The sequence below is a fragment of the Salvelinus alpinus genome, chromosome 20, assembly GCF_045679555.1.
Source record: "Salvelinus alpinus chromosome 20, SLU_Salpinus.1, whole genome shotgun sequence".
Classification (NCBI taxonomy): domain Eukaryota; kingdom Metazoa; phylum Chordata; class Actinopteri; order Salmoniformes; family Salmonidae; genus Salvelinus; species Salvelinus alpinus.
The window spans coordinates 25,398,855-25,420,069 of NC_092105.1; the positions used below are offsets into that span (position 1 = coordinate 25,398,855).

General features: G+C 42.9%; 1 protein-coding gene across 3 annotated transcripts in view; it reads left to right on the forward strand.

Moving 5' to 3' along the window:
• The first annotated feature begins 3,611 nt into the window (after window positions 1-3,611).
• Window positions 3,612-21,215, forward strand: part of LOC139546559 (TSC22 domain family protein 1-like) — a 78,903-nt gene continuing 61,299 nt past the window's right edge. Inside the window, exons 1-2 of one of the 3 annotated variants that reach the window (XM_071355082.1) lie at window positions 3,619-3,805; window positions 4,321-6,994. In XM_071355082.1, the coding sequence (XP_071211183.1) occupies window positions 4,344-6,994 (2,651 nt within the window). In that variant the 5' untranslated portion in view covers window positions 3,619-3,805; window positions 4,321-4,343. Of the gene's footprint in view, window positions 6,995-21,215 lie in introns of all 3 variants that reach the window. The other 2 variants (XM_071355084.1, XM_071355081.1) reach the window with 2 other exon arrangements.

A 21,215-nucleotide genomic window follows, 5' to 3' on the forward strand; every position in this document is an offset into this window, starting at 1 on the left:
CGTGCTTCTACACCTGCATTGCTTGCTGTTTGGGGTTTTAGGCTGGGTTTCTGTACAGCACTTTGAGATATCAGCTGATGTACTAAGGGCTATATAAATACATTTGATTTGATTTGTTGTGTGACAAACTGCACATTTTAGTGACCTTTTATTGTCCCCAGCACAAGTTGCACCTGTATAATGATCATGCTGTTTAATCAGCTTCTTGATATGCCACACCTGTCAGGTGGATGGATTATCTTGACAAAGGCCAAAATGCTCACTAACAGGGATGTAAACACATTTCTGCACACAATTTGAGAGAAATAGTATTTTTGTGCATATGGAACATTTCTGGGATCTTTTATTTCAGGTCATGAAACATGGGACCAACACTTTACATGTTGCGTTTATATTTTTGTTCAGTGTAGATAATGACTTGGTGGCCAATAGCAACACCCCAAAATAAAAGGCTTTAGATGTGCCAGGTGCACCTGCAACCACAACAATTCAATAACACTTGACATAAGATCTTCCCTAAGCATTACAGGGGTAAGGCTCTGAATATATACAGCAACATCTCCCGTGTAAGCATTCCTATCCTATAGATGTTATGTCCTTGTATTGCTACTGCTGTATCATCAAATTAATTATCTAAGTGAGTCTCAGAAATTTATAATACACTGCTCAAAAAAATAAAGGGAACACTTAAACAACACAATGTAACTCCAAGTCAATCACACTTCTGTGAAATCAAACTGTCCACTTAGGAAGCAACACTGATTGACAATAAATTTCACATGCTGTTGTGCAAATGGAATAGACAAAAGGTGGAAATTATAGGCAATTAGCAAGACACCCCCAATAAAGGAGTGGTTCTGCAGGTGGTGACCACAGACCACTTCTCAGTTCCTATGCTTCCTGGCTGATGTTTTGGTCACTTTTGAATGCTGGCGGTGCTTTCACTCTAGTGGTAGCATGAGACGTAGTCTACAACCCACACAAGTGGCTCAGGTAGTGCAGCTCATCCAGGATGGCACATCAATGCGAGCTGTGGCAAGAAGGTTTGCTGTGTCTGTCAGCGTAGTGTCCAGAGCATGGAGGCGCTACCAGGAGACAGGCCAGTACATCAGGAGACGTGGAGGAGGCCGTAGGAGGGCAACAACCCAACAGCAGGACCGCTACCTCCGCCTTTGTGCAAGGAGGAGCACTGCCAGAGCCCTGCAAAATGACCTCCAGCAGGCCACAAATGTGCACAACTGCTTTAAACAAACAACTATTTTTGTTTGTTTAAAAGATACTTCACCTGTGATAGAGACACCATTGTCCTCAATGGTACTCCCGCTGGCTTTGGTCTTTGTCATGGTAGCAACTTAAGTTACGCTGTTACTCCTTGCAGTTCCAGACGGGGCAGGTCGCAGGGAAGATTGAAAACAACAACAACAAATACAGGGATTTAGACAGCCACAAGCTCGGGACAATCCGTGGTCCTTGCCACAAAGAAAGCCCTGCTAGCTTGATAGGCTGCTAGCTAGCAGCTAGGTTAGCTGTTACAACAAACAGCTCCTCAGACCTGGCCTTGGTCGGCAGGATCACTGGACAGACAGTAGCGGTCCCAGCAACTGATGCCAACTGCAGAGTTGGATCCAAATTCAAAACGTAGATAGCTAGTAACCAAACTTTTTCAACAGACTTTCAAAACTTTCCAAAACTACAAACTTTCCAAAACAACTAACCGAGCTCTCCCTCATTGAGAGTTCAAGAGGAAGTGACGAGCGCCGCTGGACGTAAAAACTGAAGACGAGGAGGGAAAGATATTTTTTGTCATTCCCATCAAAGAAATTAGTGTTTACAAAATGACAGCCATGCCGGGTGTATAAATTGAGCATTATTGTTAGGGCAGGACAATAGTGCTCAGTGTGTTTTGTTGTGGAGTGCCAGAGTGATTTAAAGCTGCTGACTGTACCAGACGCTTACATTGCGCTCGCCTCTCGCTGGCTCTCTCTCCCTCCGTCATTTGTATGGATGAGCACAATCTGTCTGCCTGCACGGTCTGGTCACAGCCTGCCGCTGCCTGTCTGCCTGCCAGTCACCCACAATGGGCACATGCTCTCATTCGCTCTCTCTCAATTCAATCGTCTCTCTCCCCCATAGCCCCTCTCTCTGATTCTTTCTACTTCATTCACTTACTTAATCTTCCTCTGTCCTCTCCACAAACACACATCTCTCTCTCTCTCCCTAACTCCTCTCATACGCTCCATACAGCGTCCCACCTGAGTGTAACAGTCCTGAGTGTAAGAGTCCTGAGGGCCTCCTGATGTTTTAATTAACTAGCTGGTGGCTGTGACTGAGCAAATGAGTCAGGGATGGGAGGAGGTGAGAGGAAAGTAGAGGAAATAGTAGAGAGAAGAAGAGAGAATAGGAAGAGAGGAGAAGAGAGGAGAAGAGAGAGGAGGAGGTGAGAGGAAAGTAGAGGAAATAATAGAGAGGAGAAGAGAGAATAGGAAGAGTCATGACAACGATAGTCAGAGAAGTTAGCCAAACAAAGCACATTCAGATGGTACCAGACTATCTGCTGTTATTCACTAAGACATTCACAACAACAGGTGGGTCTGGTCTCGATGGCAGCCAACAGTGATAAAACAGAAGGCACCAGAATACAGGGAGTTGGAGGTACACACACACATCCAGAACAGACTTCCTGGCAACGGGAGGGGTTGCTGACCTGGAGTACCCACCACAATAAACACACACTCTCACAATACATGCATGTAGAATAATCGTCAGTGCAGTGAACACGTCTGGCCGGCTCCATTCTGTCTGCAGAACATTCTGTCTGCATGCCTTTTGTTTCTCAGTAAAAACACACAACTGATCTTGTTGTTTGTGTTGTTAAAGTTTTGTTCAGACCAAAACATTTCCTTTTGTTGTTTTTGTTAGAAGTTAAAGGTAAAACAGAACTCTGAGGCCCAGGAAAACGACATAACAATATGGCTGATGGAATATACATTTTTTTTGTGATATATCGCACCATGTTGATACTCTTGTCTACTGTTCATGAAAATAATGTGATTGGCATTATGACACCCATAACACATTTCCCTATCCATCTCTCACAAGCCTATTTAAAATCATGACAAGCTGCAAGCATATATGATTTTATCCAGTTGGGTTGCACAATGGTAAAGGAATGGGAATATTCTGTAAGAGTCGTTTTGTCCCACCGTCTCTGTCGCTTGGTATTTTCCGGAACATGATCTAGGCCTACTGAAACTATTTTTTGTCCGTTGCCTGCCTCTCCCCTGTTCTCTCAGCCTCTTCTCTCCAGACTGCTTTTTGTCTGACTAGTCTGGGCATCAATAGAGCATGCGCGGTCGCCATGTTAGCAAGTTCTCTCCTCCCCGACGTCACTAGTTACCACAGCCACACATTCATAAACACCGCCCATTTCTGACAATTCTCTTAATATTTTAAACATAACCTCAACCGTAACTACACTGCTAATATTATGCCTAACCCTAACCTTAAATCAAGCACAAAAAGCATTTTTGTTTTCACGAATCTTTACGATATAGCCAATTTTCACTCTGTGGCTGGGGTAACTAGTGGAAACCCTCCTCCCATCAGTCTCGTCACACTTCAACGGTTCGAGCCACAGTGCAAGAACAAGAAGGCGGACTGGTTGTGAATAGCTTTTGGAAGAGGGAGTGATACAGCAAACATTGGACTAGCTAACGTTAGCTATAACAAAGACTTTTCAGAATGGATTAACCCGTTTTGCGAGAGAATTAAGTGGATATATTCTCCCAAGGACAACCTTATATCGGTAAAGGATTGCTTGTTTTCATTTTTTGCTTCTGAGAAATTCAATAATGCAACTCACCACAGTGTGTGGATAGTGATGGAGCTAACGTTGCACTTCTGTATCAGCTCTCGCTTTGGATGCTTACTGTTTACTCAGTTTGTGTTATAACAATTTATTTTAACCATTGAGATAATATAGTACAACGACGAAATGCTGGCTTGTATGTGAGAACATACGCGCCTGTAACTGGCTAGCAAGTCCATACGCTTACGTTAGACTAGCTAACAAGCTAGTTAGCTTGTTAGCATTTCGGCTCGTCAACTGATTGTCAAACGCGAGCATTCTCCGTCACGAGGGGAGACGTATTAGATATCCCAAAAAGCTAAATGTTTGAACCTTGTCTTTAAAACAGATTTATTTTTTGTCGGTTGAAATTAAGTTATTGTTAAATATCAGTCTTTGTCAAAACGGCGGCCCTAACGAAGTGTAACGTTATCCCCTGGAATCTTTCAATATGCACCATCCTCATTCTGCAGGAGACTCTGGCAGCGTCAGAAAGATGGCGCACCCGGCGAATTTTCCAAGAAGGGGTAATGTTAGCAACATTAACACCGGCGCCGGGAGTGTTCCCACGATGTCAACACCGACTAGTTCAGCTGTTAGCAAATGCCACGTTCCCACTGAAGACTACCAATCCCCCCTCTTGATGCAGTCTCAACCTCCTGTTGGATCATCCTCCCCTGGGCCTCAGCACCCTCCCCACAGCCTTAACCTGCACTCCCAGCCACAGCCCCAGGCTCTCTCCTCTGGGTCTCAGATGATGATGAAGAAGAAGAGCGGCTTCCAGATCACCAGCGTGACTCCAGCACAGATCTCTGTGAGCACCAACAACAGCATTGCGGAGGACACGGAGAGCTATGATGATCTGGATGAGTCTCATACAGAGGATCTGTCCTCTTCAGAGATTCTGGATGTCTCCCTCTCCAGGGCAAATGACATGGCTGGGGGTGCAAGGAGCTCCTCGGAGGAGACGCTGAATAACTTTCATGAGGCGGACACCCCCGGGGCCATCTCCCCCAACCAGCCCCCCCACTCCTTGCCCCAGGGACCCCAGCACGGAGCAGCACGGGTGGTGAACGGAAATGTGCACCACTACCATCACCAGAGGCAACATAATCATCCTCAGCAGGCCCTGGCTCAGCCTCATTCCTCTGACCCCCACTTTACCCCTACCTCTGGAGGGGCTGGGGGTGCCCTAAAGATGCCTTCTACCATGGAGGTACCTCTGGAGAATGTTTCAGTGGGTTCTGCCAGTGTTGCTACTCAGCCTGTAGCAGCTGTCTCTCTCCCTGGAATGCACAGCTCTGCTGCAGTAGCTTCCGTTAGCATAGCTAATCCCCTGACCAGCAATGTTTGTAATGTGAATATGTACAGCTCTTCCAATGTATCTGTGATGGGAGGTGTTAGCACCAGTGCAAGCAGCAGTGGTGGTGGCTTCCCCCCTAGTGTGATGAGTTGCGGTGGGGGGGTTGGAGGTTTGATGGGGAGTAACTTTGGCAACCCCAATGTCAATCTGATCCAACACCAAAGCTCTGGAACTGTGAACTCGAGCATCAGTATGACTTCTGCTGCTCCCAGTGGCTCTGTGGTGTTGGGGCCCTCCAGTGGCACACAGGGTGGAGGAGCTGCCATACCTCAGCCAGGGATGAGCTCCTCGGGCATGGCTCTAGCCTCAGTCCCCTCCTCCCAGCCCCCCCCAACCCCAGCTCCTGCCACCACTAGCTCCCGTTTCAGAGTGGTCAAGCTTGACTCCAGCTCAGAGCCATTTAAAAAGGGAAGATGGACATGTGCTGAGTACTATGACAAGGAGACCCCAGCTTCGGCCCCTGCCCCCTTGTCCTCTGAGGCTACTGCCCCTAGTGGCCGGGTTGTGGAGAGCATGCGGCCGTGTGGGCCTGAGAGTGTGAAAGGGGGGTCGGAGAGGGAGAGCACCAGTGGGAGTTCAGTGAGCAGCACAGTCAGCACACTGAGTCACTACACAGAGAGTGTGGGAAGTGGAGATGCTGGAGGCCCCCCATTACTCCAGCCCCACCCTCACTACCAGGACTACTCCAACCCCCCTCCGTCCTTCCAGACCTCCCGCCCAGGTTTCCCCATGGTGGTGTCCCACCCCCAGTCTCACCTGCTGACCACCGTGGCTCCCTCAGTCCCTGCCAGCGTTCACCAGCCTGCCCCCATCAACATGGCGGGCCTCCAGACCACCATAGGCCACCCTACCACTCCTATTCACCAGCAGCCGCTCACCTACGCCCAGGCAGCCTCCAACCCGGCTCCTGGCTCAGCTCAGAGCCTAGTGGGGGTGCTCCAGAAGCAGATGGGCTATGCTCTTACACAGCAGCCTTCTGCGACTCCCCAGGTAGCCCCGGTGCACAGGCTGAGCCAGGGAGGGGGCATGCCTCCAGACTACCCCCAGCCCAAGGCAGGCCTACCCCAACCTGCTGTCCCACAGGCCCTGCCTGGATCCGGGCAGATGATGGGAGTCTCGCAGCAGAAGGTGGTTGGCTCCATACCCCAGCTCCAACCCCAGGGTCTCATCCAACAGCAGCCCCAACAGACCTCAATCCAGGCCTCTGCTGTAGGAGGGGGGTTAATGCCTCAGATGGGCCCAGGAGGAGTGACTGGGTTTGGGCAGCAGCCACAAGGACACTCTCTTCCCCTGGACCACCAACATCATCAACAACAGCAGTCATTCCCAAGCAATGCCCAAGGACTTGCCACCCAGCTGTCCAACACTGCCCCCCCTAACCAGGGCTGTCTAGTCTCCAATGTGCTTCCTCCTAACCCCCAGAGTGACCCCCAGAACGGCAGTGGCCTGGCTCAGTCTCACCCCCAGGCGCAGCCACCCGGGGTCAGCATGCCCCAGGACTTCAACAGTGCCCAGGCCCACACCCAGGCTGTGGCTTCCCAAGCCAGTGCCCTGTACGCCAGCCTGCCCTCCTTCACCACCACCCAGCTGGAGGATGCCCAGCGCCTTCTCTTCCAGGACCAGTCTGCCCTGCTGGCCCAGACCATGGCCAAGCTGGCTGGGGAGGGTGGCACTGCGGCAGGCACGAACCTGGGGACTGAAAGTAATGCAGCTGCCGCCACGGCCGTCAGTGCCTTAACCTCCTCTGCCGGACTCTTCAAAGCCGTGGATGGAGACGATGATGGGTGAGTCCCAAATCAGTGCCTTTAGTATATGTTTTTGATCGATTGATTGATATTGGGGTATAAAAGTGACAGTATCTCCTACACTAGTAGGCCAGCTGATCGACACATCACTAAAGAGATTGTCCCATGTTGTCTCTTTTTACCTTCAGCATGCTGCTTTTAACATTCCTTCCATAATGTTGTATCTGATGTGCTGAATGACATTTAGACCATTTAAATGTTTAGTCAGCATTGGCCTTAAAACACAGTGTCCTGGACATGACCTTGCATTCTAGCCTGCGGGGGGAGTTCTTCCTAGTGGAGTGATGCAGCCGGCTGAGTGCCTGGTGGTGGTTAGGAATTGTTTGGATTGGGTGAATCCAGGTCGCCACGGCAGCACTGTGTGTGGGTGAGTGGGATGCCAGACAGTGTGTGTATGTGAGATGGCAGACACAACCATGTGTGCGCTCTCACTGTCAGAGAGCTCTATGCTACTCCTTAGACACTAGATAGGGCAGTGCTCAGCTGGAAGTGACATTTTGTATACCTCAGACTGCAGTGACTCTGCATTTTAAAACACACAGACTAGGGATTTAACAAATGGACCATTTTGCTTGATGTTTAAACTACAATCTTTTAAAATCGGTTTTCTGTTTAAAAAAATCCACTTCAAAGCAGAATAATGGTCCTATTAAGTATGTACAACCGCTATGGCCGGGCAGTCATATGCCGTAGCTGAGGCGCTTTCAAGGGTATATTTGTTCATAAGGGTAAACTACTTATTTTTAAATGCCGACATGAAACCCTGTCTGGAGATAGTTTTGAAGCGCCACTGAATGGGCATTTTACTTGTTTGTAAAGGAATGCCGCTTCTGAAGCGGGACTAACGTCCATCGCTAGGCGGACAGAATTTTCCATCAAATAATCTAGACCTGCTTGCGCTTGCTGCCTGCTACCTGCGTGCAGAGCAGACCACTCTATCCTAAAAAAGTACTTTTAAAATTAGTTAAATACCGTGACTTACCAAGACATTTAGTTGAAAGAAAACACATCTTCTGCTAGCAATCGTCTCCTAAGATTCAGTATTTTTGGAACAGAGGAGACTTAGTTGCTGTACTTCAGAGAACACAAACACTCACATCTTTCATATCGAGCTAGCAGGGGACGGAGAGAGAGAGAGGGTTCGGCCACCAGGAATGCTGTATTTTGCAGTTTCTTGGCTTACAGTGATTTTAATTTTGTGGGGACAAACCACCCCAAAATATTGTTTTTCATTTGGGTATTTTTCTTAATGTTAACTTCTCTAGGTTAGGGGGCAGCATTCAGAATTTTGGATGAAAAGCATGCCCAAATTAAACTGCCAGCTACTCATCCCCAGAAGATAAGATATGCATATTATTAGTAGATTTGGATAGAAAACACTCTGAAGTTTCTAAAACAGTTTGAATCATGTCTGTGAGTAAAACATAACTTATTTAGCAGGCGAAACCCCGAGGACAAACATTCCGATTTTTTGTTGTTGAGGTCACTCTCTTTTCAATGAGGTTTCATTGGGAAACCAGATTTCTAAGGGACCTGCTTGCAGTTCCTACCACTTCCACTGGATGTCAACAGTCTTTAGAAATTGGTTGAGGTTATTCCTTTTGTGTAATGAAGAAGTACGGCCATCTTGAAGGAGGGTCACTTGAAGTGTCCTGTTTGATAGAGACACGAGACCAGAAAGCTAGCTACAGTTAGTTTTAATCCTGTATTGAACACAGATCATCCCGTCTTCAATTTTATCGATTATTAACGTTAAAAAATACCTAAAGTTGTATTACAAAAGTAGTTTGAAATGTTTTGGCAAAGTTTACAGGTAACCTTTGAGATATTTTGTAGTCACGTTTGAGCAAGTTGGAACCGGTGTTTTTCTGGATCAAATGCGCCAAATAAATAGACATTTTGGATATATATCGACGGAATTAATCGAACAAAAGGACCATTTGTGATGTTTATGGGACATATTGGAGTGCCATCAACAGAAGCTCGTCAAAGGTAAGGCATGAATTATATTTTTATTTCTGCGTTTTGTGTCGCGCCTGCAGGTTAGAAATATGCTTCTCTGTCTTTGTTTACTATTGTGCTATCCTCAGATAATAGCATCGTTTGCTTTCGCCGAAAAGCCTATTTGAATTCTGACACGTTGGCTGGATTCACAACCAGTGTAGCTTTAATTTGGTATCGTTTATGTGTGATTTAATGAGTTAGATTTTTATAGTAATTTTCATAGTAATTAATTTGAATTTGGCGCTCTGCATTTTCTCCGGCTTTTTGCCAAGTGAGACAGTAGCGTCCCGCCTAAACTCAGATTTTTGGATATAAATATAAACTTTACCGAACAAAACATACATGTATTGTGTAACATGAAGTCCTATGAGTGTCATCTGATGAAGATCATCAAAGGTTAGTGATTCATTTTATCTCTATTTGTGCTTTTTGTTACTCCTCTCTTTGGCTGGAAAAATGGCTGTTTTTCTGTGACTTGGCTCTAACCTAACATAATCGTTTGGTGTGCTTTCGTCGTAAAACCTTATTGAAATCGGACACTTTGGCTGGATTTACAACAAGTGCATCTTTAAAATGGTGTAAAATACTTGTATGTTTGAGGAATTTAAATTATGGGATTTCTGTTGTTTTGAATTTGGCGCCCTGCAGTTTCACTGGCTGTTGACGAGGTGGAACGCTACCGTCCCACATACCCTAGAGAAGTTAAGGATCCCAATTTTGTTTTAAACGTTCACACCACTAACACAGACACATAGGTACATGTACAATAGAGGTCGACCGAGTAATCGGAATGGCCGATTTAATTAGGGCCGATTTCAAGTTTTCATAACAATCGGTAATCGGCATTTTTGGACACCGATCATGGCCGATTACATTGCACTCCACGAGGAGACTGCGTGGCAGGCTGACTACCTGGCAGGCTGACTACCTGTTATGCGAGTGCAGCAAGGAGCCACGGTAAGGTGCTAGCTAGCATTAAACGTATCTTATAAAAAACATTCAATCTTAACATAATCACTAGTTAACTACACATGGTTGATGATATTACTAGTTTATCTAGCTTGTCCTGCGTTGCATACAATCGATGCGGTGCCTGTTAATTTATCATTGAATCATAGCCTACTTTGCCAAACAGGTGATTTAACAAGCGCATTCACAAAAAAATCACTATTTTGTGGAGCGATGGGTAACGCTGCTTCGAGGGTGGCTGTTGTCGATGTGTTCCTGGTTCGAGCCCAGGTAGCGGCGTGGAGAGGGATGGAAGCTATACTGTTACACTGGCAATACTAAAGTGCCTATAAGTACATCCAATAGTCAAAGGTATATGAAATACAAATCGTATATAATAACTACAACCTAAAACTTCTTACCTGGGAATATTGAAGACTCATGTTAAAAGGAACCACCAGCTTTCATATGTTCTCATGTTCTGAGCAAGGAACTTAAACGTTAGCTTTTTTACATGGCACATATTCCACTTTTACTTTCTTCTCCAACACTGTGTTTTTGCATTATTTAAACCAAATTGAACATGTTTCATTATTTATTTGAGGCTAAATTGATTTTATTGATGTATTATATTAAGTTAAAATAAGTGTTCATTCAGTATTGTTGTAATTGTCATTATTACAAATACATTTTTAAAAATCGTCCGGTTACTCGGTATCGGCTTTTTTTGGTCCTCCAATAATCGGTATTGGCGTTGAAAAATCATAATCGGTCGACCTCTAGTATAGACCTAGTTTTTTCAGTACCTGACAGAGCGTGCTGTAGCAGATGTCAGTAAGATGATGTTGAGTGGCTGTGTCAGTGACACGCCTATACTGCCCAGGCAGCTCCACTGTCAGAGAGTTCATCAGCGCAGGCAGCAGCAATTAATGAATCCTTACTCCGTGTTAACCCCTCATTACACACACTGCTAGGCTGCGCACTCAATCAGGGTGTTACGCCTCGGTCATTGCGTTTTGGTATACCAGAAGTACATTTGTTTCCAATGGAACGCTGCGTTTGCCTTGCAGCATTGCGTTGCAGAGGGAGTTGCAGTGCGTTCTGTGTGGTGCATATGTTGGTTTTATCGAACGTGTGCATCAAACTGTATGTGTAGACAGCTTGACAGAAATGGTAGCAAAAGGTGAATGTTGTTTCCATTTTACCCAATCACGCTGTCAGTGTGATCTAGGCGTTAGTGTTTGGTGATGGATAACTAATGACTGCTTTCTGCCTTCTAAATTTGGGTCTCTATTGTACTAGGATAATTGACATCATGCCTTCCATCGTTTTCCCTTTCGTCGTTGTAATGCTGACAGTGGTCAGATCTTTTTTAGCCCTGAAATGCAAAGTATATTGAGTCATATTGCTGACATACTTTTCTGTTTAGTTGGATCCCCAAAACACACAGGCCTAAGGTTTCATCACGTTAGCATCTTTGGTTGCAACCCCTGCAAGTACCCACTGCTCTCGTCCCTTGCCAATAATTCTCCTTGTTTTTTATTTTCACAGCCCTAACTCTGATGTTGGACACAATGATAAAAACCTCTCACAGCGAATTGTAATGTTAGTTTGGACTGTTGTGGTGTTTCTTCTAGTTCACCTAACTGATACAGGTGACAGTTAGTGTTTTGTAAAGGACATGTCACATAGCCTACCTACACCGAGGACAACGGTGCTGGTGAAAACCAATCAAGGCATAAGAACAAAATGTTACCTGAAGATGACCTCTGGGCTGTTCCAGTGTAATAGATGTGACATTTGCACACAAAATGAGAAACAAAATGTCTTACATAATTGACACATCAAGCATACATGTTAATGTGTATATTTGTAGAATGGGGTATTGTGTGTAGATTGAGGAAAAAACACAATTTAATCAATTTTAGAATAAGGCTGTAACGGAAACTAAATGTGGAAAAAGTCAAGTGGTCTGAATACTTTTACATGCTGACCACACCACTTGCGTTGCGTGTGCGAGCGTTGCAAAATAAATGTACACATGTTATTCAATCATTGCACCCACACTGCTCGCACACCTTAGCGAGCGTCTGCTAAAATAGAAATGTGTTCTATTTGTGACGCTCAATGCGCTGCAAGTCCGGCTTCTCCCAATACCTCATTGGTTTTTAAGGTCATATACCCACAGGCCAGCTCCTCATTGGTGTTTCGGAGAATATACCCATGTGGGTGATTGAAAGATGAACTGACGTCCACACTCCAGTCGGTTGTAGTAATCCACCGTAAAGTCAGTTGCCAACTGCCATGTAAAGTTCATAGAAGTAAAAAAAGAAGCCTGAGGAAGAGAGATAACGAGAAAGGAATTCGGTTTACCGTTTAATCTGTGGATTAATTGGGCTCCCGAGTGGTGCAGCTGTCTAAGGCACTGCCTCTCAGTGCATCACTGCAGTCCCTGGTTCGAATATAGGCTACATCACATCTGGCCGTGATTGGGAGTCCCATAGGGCGGCGCACGATTGGTCCAGCGTCGTCCGTGTTTGGCCGGGGTAAGCCGTCATTGTAAATTTGAATTTGTTCTTAATTTACTTGCCTAGTTAAATTAAAAAATAATAAATTGTCGGAGTAGAGGACATTGTGCATTTCAGGTAAAATAACAACCCAGTGTTTATATCCCAGGACAAATAAGCTAGCTAGCTAAATTGCCATAAATGTTTAATGCTTTTCGACCTGTCCCCAAAATAATATAATTGGTTCAGAGTTTTTGATATTTCATCCTGCGTGGCCTGATCGTGTCTGGTGTGGGGGTACAAAATCAACATGCGCGTGTCCGGTTTGGTCAGCATGTTACTGTGTTCGGAGTTTGTTTTAACCAATTTATTGATTAGATTATGATATGGACTATAGGTCAGGCCCTATTGTTTCGTGCATGCGATGCATACATGTCACGTAAAGAGAGCAAGGGTTGAGGGAATAGGGAATGTTTTTCGTAAACAAATGAGGATTTTTGGTAACAGAACTTTTCAGTCAGAAATGGCTGTAATTATGTTGCAGCTTCAGTAACGCGGACAGCATGATAAACACTGATGTTCTGCGGTGGTAGCTGCAGCAGGGAGGAGTGAGTAAGACAACGGGTGCTAGTCACATAGTCACTCGCTGTCATTTATTTTAACACAGTGCAGCAAGTCTGAGCCCGGCTCAATCTAATCAATTGCGGTCGGACCCCCTCTAGTCATTTGTATGTCTTATTTCATCAAGCATTATCTCATTCTTTTCATCACTGCGTATAGTTGATTTGATTAAAAAACAGGATGTGTCTATATATAAAACCAGTCAAAAGTTTGTACACCTTATAAAACTTGACCATTCTATTGGTCAAAAGAATACTCTGTCGACAAAGATTTTCTTTAGTCGGCGACAGCCCTAATATATTTGCCACTGCTCGATTTTAAAAAGAAAAAAAATATATATTTATTATTGGTCAGCCGACAAGTCGATTAATTAGGGTCAGTCCTAAAACAAACTTAGCATGACCGGTGAAAGTTTCTTATGGATTAAGACCTTAATTATGTTTATGGATTTAAGACTTTTATTATGCCATGTGATCACATGCAATGCTCCAGTTAGCAGAACAACGTGTGATTGCAGTTCATGTAAGAACGTGAGTAATACCAGAAATGAATCACAATCACACAGAGTAAGATTGACCGCTGGCTAGTTTGGTAACATAAACACACTTCAGAAGCAGTAGGAAGGGCATGAACATTTATCATGATCGCGTTGTGCAGTGATGCTAACTAGTCCATGAAGTGTTCATAACTGTCCCAAACTAACAAAATTACAATTCACTGTGAGAGGTTTTTATTATTATGTCCAACAAAATCAGAGTTAGGGCTGTGAATGTGAAAAAGTTAGCTTTGCACAAAGTTTGCATACAATCGTACTCAAAATGCATCTACAATAACTTTTACTCAAAAACAATATGGATGAGAATCACTGCCTGTCAGAGTTTGATCTTTACTAGATTGCATAATTTCGTACTAACACTCAATGGACTAAAATGTATTTGATATTGTTTCATTAACCTTTCGACTTGGTCAGAAAAACAGGGGGACATATGTGAGTGCCAAAAAAAGTTATGTGAGCCATTGCCAAAAGCTATGAAATCTGGTTGACTGAAAATCCTTATTTTGAGACTTTGTATTCTACCTTATATTAAAAAGAACATTCAATTTGGCAAATATAAAGGCCAAATGTAGCCTGTACTTCAAAAGACACACATTCAAAGTAAATATGAAAGTAGTTTAACCTTTTCATACGTGAGTTCCGAATATATCTCTAACGGTCGTACCAGCGTGAGTTGTTTAATGCACGTGATGTCAGAATGGACTATCTGTTCCAAAATTTGATTGTTACGCATTTAACACACGCTGCCTGCTAATTATGTATAGGCTATGTTTCAACTTATCAATTTCAAGTTATTTTCGAACAAGTTGTATTTTCTAACAGTTTGAATTGATGGTTGTTCCGCCTCCTCATTCATTCACATAGAAGTAGCCCATTTCAGTGTTGCGGACAATTTATGTTTGAGGCTTTACTGAGCCGGACAAACTTCACTCTTCGAGGAGAGCCCTTCCCCATTTCTTCCGCACATCAAGTATGCAGACATTTGCTCATTCTTGCATGAACTGGCACATTTTTTGGTTGGTGCTCGCATTGGCTCCATTGTTGTTTTCCTTACAAATAATAACTTTGGACTTGTGTGCGTTCCTATCAAAGTAAGTGCCTTATTTTCTGTATATAGTGTTGTTTCTACTGTAGCATGAAGTATGTGTGTATGTATGCACAGTTGAAGCCAAATTGAAATACTCATTATAAAAAATTATGAAAACATATAAGTATTTTACATGGGTTTAAAGATGAACTTCTTGTGAATCCAACCACGGTGTCAGATTTCAAAAAGGCTTTACGGCGAAAGCATACCTTACGATTATTTGAGAATATCGCCCAGCAGACAAATCATTACAAACCGTAACCAGCCAAGTAGAAGAGTTGCACAAGTCAGAAATAGAGAGAAAATTAATCACTTACCTTTGATGATCTTCATATGGTTGCACTCAGAAGACATTCATTTACTCAATAAATGTTTGTTTTGTTCGTTAAAGTCTCTCTTTATATCCAAAAACCTCTGTTTTGTTCGCGTTTTCTTCAGTAATCCACAGGCTCAAACGCAGTCACAACAGGCAGACAAAAAATCCAAATTGTATCCGTAAAGTTCATAGAAACATGTCAAACGATGTTTATATTCAATCCTCAGGTTGTTTTTAGCCTAAATAATCGATAATATTTCAACCGGACAATAACGTCAATATAAAAGGTAAACAAGAAAGGCACTCTCTCTGTCGTGTACATGAGAAAGCTCTGTGACACTACAGGGTCCACTCATTCAGACTGCTCTTACTCCCTCATTTTTCAGAATACAAGCCTGAAACAATTTCTAAAGACTGTTGACATCTAGTGGAAGGCATAGGAACTGTAATTTGAGTCCTAAGTTAATGGATACTGTAATGGCATTGAATAGAAAACTACAAACAAAAAAAATCCTACTACATAGATGGATTTTTCTCAGGTTTTCGCCTGCCAAATCAGTTCTGTTATACTCACATACACCATTTTAACAGTTTTGCAAACTTTAGAGTGTTTTCTATCCAAATCTACCAATTATATTCATATCCTATCTTCTGGGCTTCTGGGCTTTTCATCCAAAATTCCGAATGCTGCCCCCTACCCTAGTGAAGTTAACTCCTTTTTCAACCACTCCACACATTTCTTGTTAACAAACTATAGTTTTGGCAAGTCGTTAAGGACATCTACTTTCTGCATGACACAAGTCATTTTTCCAACAATTGCTTAGACAGAGTGAATTATAAGTGAAATAATCTATCACAATTCCAGTGGGTCAGAAGTTTACATACACTAAGTTGACTGTGCCTTTTTAAACAGCTTGGAAAATTCCAGAAAATGTTGTCATGGCTTTACAAGCTTCAGATAGGCTAATTGACATCATTTGAGTCAATTGGAGGTATACCTGTGGATGTATTTCAAGGCCTACCTTCAAACTCAGTGGCTCTTTGCTTGACATCATGGGAAAACCATAATAAATCAGCCAAGACCTCAGAAAACAAATTGTGGACCTCCACAAGTCTGGTTCATCCTTGGGGGCAATTTCCAAACGCCTGAAGGTACCACGTACTATTGTTTGTACAGATGAACGCAAGTATAAACCACATGGGACCAAGCAGCCGTCATACCGCTCAGGAAGGAGACGTGTTCTGTCTCCTAGAGATGAACGTGCTTTGGTGCGAAGGGTGCAAATCAATCCCAGAACAACAGCAAAGGACCTTGTGAAGATGCTGGATGAAACGGGTACAAAAGTATCTATATCCACAGTAAAACGAGTCCTATATCGACAACCTGAAAGGCCGCTCAGCAAGGAAGAAGCCACAGCTCCAAAACCACCATAAAAAAGCCAGACTACGGTTTGCAACTGCACATGGGGACAAAGATTGTACTTTTTGGAGAAATGTCCTCTGGTCTGATGAAACAAGAAAAAGAACCGTTATGTTTGGAGGAAAAAGGGGGATGCTTGCAAGCCGAAGAACACCATCCCAACCATAAAGCATGTGGGTGGCAGCATCGTGTTGTGGGGGTGCTTTGCTGCAGGAGGGACTGGTGCACTTCACAAAATAGATGGCATCATGAGGAAAGGAAAATTAGGTGGATATATTGAAGCAACATCTCAAGACATTAGTCAGGAAGTTAAAGCTTGGACGCAAATGGGTCTTCCAAATGGACAATGACCCCCAAGCATACTTCCAAAGTTGTTGAAAAATGGCTTAAGGACAACCAAGTCAAGGTATTGGAGTGGCCATCACAAAGCCCTGACCTCAATTCTATAGAAAGGATTGTGGGCAGAACTGAAAAAGTGTGTGAGCAAGGAGGCCTACAAACCTGACTCAGTTACACCAGCTCTGTCAGGAGGAATGGGCCAAAATTCACCCATCTTATTGTGGAAGGCTACCTGAAACGTTTTTCCCAAGTTAAACAATTTAAAAGCAATGCTACCAAATACTAATAAGAGTGTATGTAAACTTCTGACCCACTGGAAATGTGATGAAATAAATAAAATCTGAAAAATCTTTTTCTCTACTATTATTCTGACATTTCACATTCTTAAAATAAAGTGGTGATCCTGACTGACCTAAGACAGGGAATTTTTTACTAGGATTAAATGTCAGGAATTGTGAAACACTTTAGCCAAATACATTTAAACTAAGTTTATGTAAACTTTCGACTTCAACTGTAATAGTCTGATTTAGCTTTTTAACTAGTTTTGCACACAGATTTCTCAACTGCCTAAAAGACTGCCAGTCTGGGCCGAGTCTGTGAATCCACCTTTGGCCCAGGCAGCATCTCTGTTGTGAATGACTTCAGATCGCTCTGGACTGAACCTTTTTTAAAGGGAGCATGTTTATCTACAATACAATTAAACATTTTAGAAGTGGTTCAGAGCCAACTTTGGGTCAGGTATAGATGCAACACAATCAAAGTGACAAATATAGGTCACAAAAGGCCTGTTCATTGAAATGTTTAAAATGTATCTTTTTGATAAAACGAGGATTGAATCGAGGCATCCGTATATCCCTGGCACATGCAATGGGACAGTGGTCACTAATATCTTAAGCAAATACCCCACTCCCAGCATATTTCTCTGGAGTATTTGTAAATATGTGGTCAATCAAAGTCGATTTCGTAGGGTCCTTTTAAGTTTGGACGAGTGGGCTTTAATCACCTGTGTCAAATTTTAGATTAGTACAAAAATCATTTAGACAATCAGTAGTACAACAGTTTTACAATGCAAGACGATACCAGTAGCTTCCAGCTTTAATTGTAGTCTTAGCTTACAGCTGAATTCACTACCTTGTAGTACTCTGTTTGCGATAATATGCAAACCATAATGCAAAATGTGCTAATTTCAAAGCTGACTGTCACCAAAAACTTTAATTCACTTCGTCTTCCTCACCACCAAAAATCATTCACTGACTGCCTTTGCCTCCCGTCTGGTTTCAACTAGATTCCAAAGCCAAAAATTCAGATTCCATAGCCACATTCAACCTCGAATGACGTCATTAATTTCTTAAAAACCAATCAGTCTAAGCCCTGTCTACTGCTATTGAATAACAGATTCACTACATGGATCAACAGACCTCCCCCCCCCCCCCCACCAAGGAAGTTTGTTCTGAAGTGTCTGTCCTTTATCTGAGAGATGTAAGAAAGAGCAGGACATCTTGTTTTGTTTTTGGCAACAACAAAAAAGGACATAAAAAGGTTTAAACGTAATGATATTGAACTCAAAAGATGCCCAAAGATTGAACACAACAGTAGCTGAGTTTCTGTCTGGATCAAGTGCCATTCTGTGACTGGCTAATATATATGTATATATTTTTTTGTTTTTGTGTTATGGTATTGAGTATTGTGATACTAAACTTGGTATCTGTATCGAAGTTAAAATTCTTGTATCGTTAAAACACTAGTGTGTGTCTGTTCCTGGAGCTCTAAGATAAATGACTGCTTTAGCAGGACTGAAACATGATCTGGAAGCCAAAACGGCATCAGCAGAGTCAGTCTCACTGTCACCTGCCCTGCCTGTCTTGTCCTGTCCTTACACAACCCCAGCTGTCTGTGTTGACAGCAGTATTGAGTTTATTCAGCTGACGTATGTGGTTAGCTACCTCTTGTGTTTAGATCCCTGGCTTTATACTAATTATTCCCCTCTGGTTTATTGGATACTAAAATACTTGTCATGGTCTGCAAGCATTGATTATAGGCCTCCTTATTAGACTACCATAGCAGTATACACATTGCGATTAGTCATAAATAGCAACGGTGGAAAGCGACACAATGATGGTATGTTTATGGTATTAGTTGGGATCCATTAATTCTGGAATATGTATCTTCATGTAGCGTATGTGTTGCTCTCTCTGTTATTATACTACCAGTGTTGGAACCCAGACAACAAACTTGGACTGTATTATTTCCATTTAGCAGTCATTGTAGGCCTAAATTAACTAAGTACTGTTGCAATACTCCACTGTCTGTGCTCCAGAGGGGTATACTACAAAGCAGGATCAACGAGTAAGCCAGCTAACCTTTAATAAATACCAGAAAAAACGATTGGTTTTCTGAATCATTTAAGAAAGCTTAAGTTAGATATGTGTTTTTGGTTGAGTCAATGAGATCACGCCCTTTTCAAACTTGTCCTTCTAAAATGTTTTTATTTTATTTTAGAATATTTAGACAAGTTGGCTAGCCCAACTCATTGGGGTGGCAGGTAGCCTAGTGGTTAGAGCGTTGGGCCAGTAACCGAAAGGTTGCTGGATCGAATCCCCAAGCTGACAAGGTAAAAATCTGTTGTTCTCCCCCTAAACAAGGCAGTTAACACCCCAGTAGGCTGTCATTGTAAATACGATTTTGTTCTTAATTGACTTGTCTAGTTAAATAAAGGTAAAACTTATTTTTATTTTTATGTAGGGAGTAATATTTTCCCCCAAATCTACCAAGGTTCAATACCGGGAATAATTCATATTTGTTCAGAGTTCTGGGGAAACTCACTTCCGATTTTTGAAATGTAAAGCTTTTAAAACCAAGGTATGGTCACTTGGGATTCTCCCAAAATAAGATAGTCCCTGCGTTACATTGCTGTCTTGTCTGCGGCACTATGTAAAGATTGCACAGCAAGTGAAACTGATATTTAGTCATGTTAGAGTAACTTTGATCGGCCATAACATTGTGAATTGCGTAACAGGCCGTTCTTAAATTCAGAGCGTTATGTTCCTCAATTCAGCCTAGGCCTACTGCTGAAATGCTCTCTCGAAATGGTGCGCTCAGGACGCACAAGACACACCCCGAGTAGGCTATAGCGTTGTCGAATCATATTAACTTTGTAACGGCAGTCAAACAAAAGTAAAATGACCAAAGTTGCTAAGCTTTCTAGATAACCAACGAATGACAGAATATCTCATATTTGACTAAATCAAGGTGATTATACAGATAAGATAGCAGATCAGCTCATAAATAACGGGGAGATGAAGAGAAATTGTTTAAATATCAAGATATCTTAACAGGGACTACATTGTTGGATGATCAGTGATTGATGAGCGAACTAATAAATGAGCTACCACTTCCACTTGTCCAGCCAGAGATCAATTAACCAAATATACAGACAGAGATTCAGTGAAACATTATCACATTGATTGATTCAGACAAGTCACAGGTTTTGGTTGGGAGTAGGACAGGCTACTGCGTGAGTGAAGAGCAAAATCCACTTTTATAACATGCTAGCAAAATGTTCTAATCAGCTAATATATGAGCAAACTAGAATAAAGATAATCATTAGCACTCACCTCAATTTAGCTAACATTTCAGCAGCCTTAAGTGTTACCAAATATCCAAACGAAGATTCAGTGAAAACAAAGATCTGACATTGATTGATTTATGTAGACGAGTCCCCCACGCTTGTCTAGAAGCAGCGTGATTGGGGCTGTCCCAATCAAAACAGTGCTGAAATGATAATCTAGGTGACCACACACGACTATTGTTTTAAATAAGTATAACGGTTGTATATGACTAAGAGTTTCTGTATAAGCAAGAATTTGATACATGCCTTCAATTGCATTAGCCTGCTATTCCAATGTTTTCATAATTCAGTTGATCATAACTAAGGTGAGTTTTCCTCTGTGCTTTTTCTAGGCCCAATGGTTTCCTCATCTCCGCACTTTGTTGCTGCCTGCCTCTGCCACGTTGTTCTCAACACCAGTTGAAATCAATATAGCCTACTGTTTTCTTAATCATTTAATTTTATCGGGTTCAGGCTCATTTCTGTGATGTCGGACCAGGCCTCAGCTTGCCGGGATCGTGTCGAACCGGGAGCACATTTTCAGTTCTGATGAGAACTCTAAACTGTGTTCGGGTCTCGTGTGCAGTCTGGCAGTGTCAATTATGCGTGTGCTTTGATTTTATGGTGAGTTTGTCAAGTAAATACGCTAGGCTAATGTGCTATTTTATTCTTTGGCAATCTGCTGCTGCACGTGTGTATCTATCTCTCTCCTTCTCTGCTTCCATACTACATAGCCCAGAGAACACTCTGCAGCGACTTGTGTGAGTGGCCAATTAGTGAGTGGCCTCTTTGATC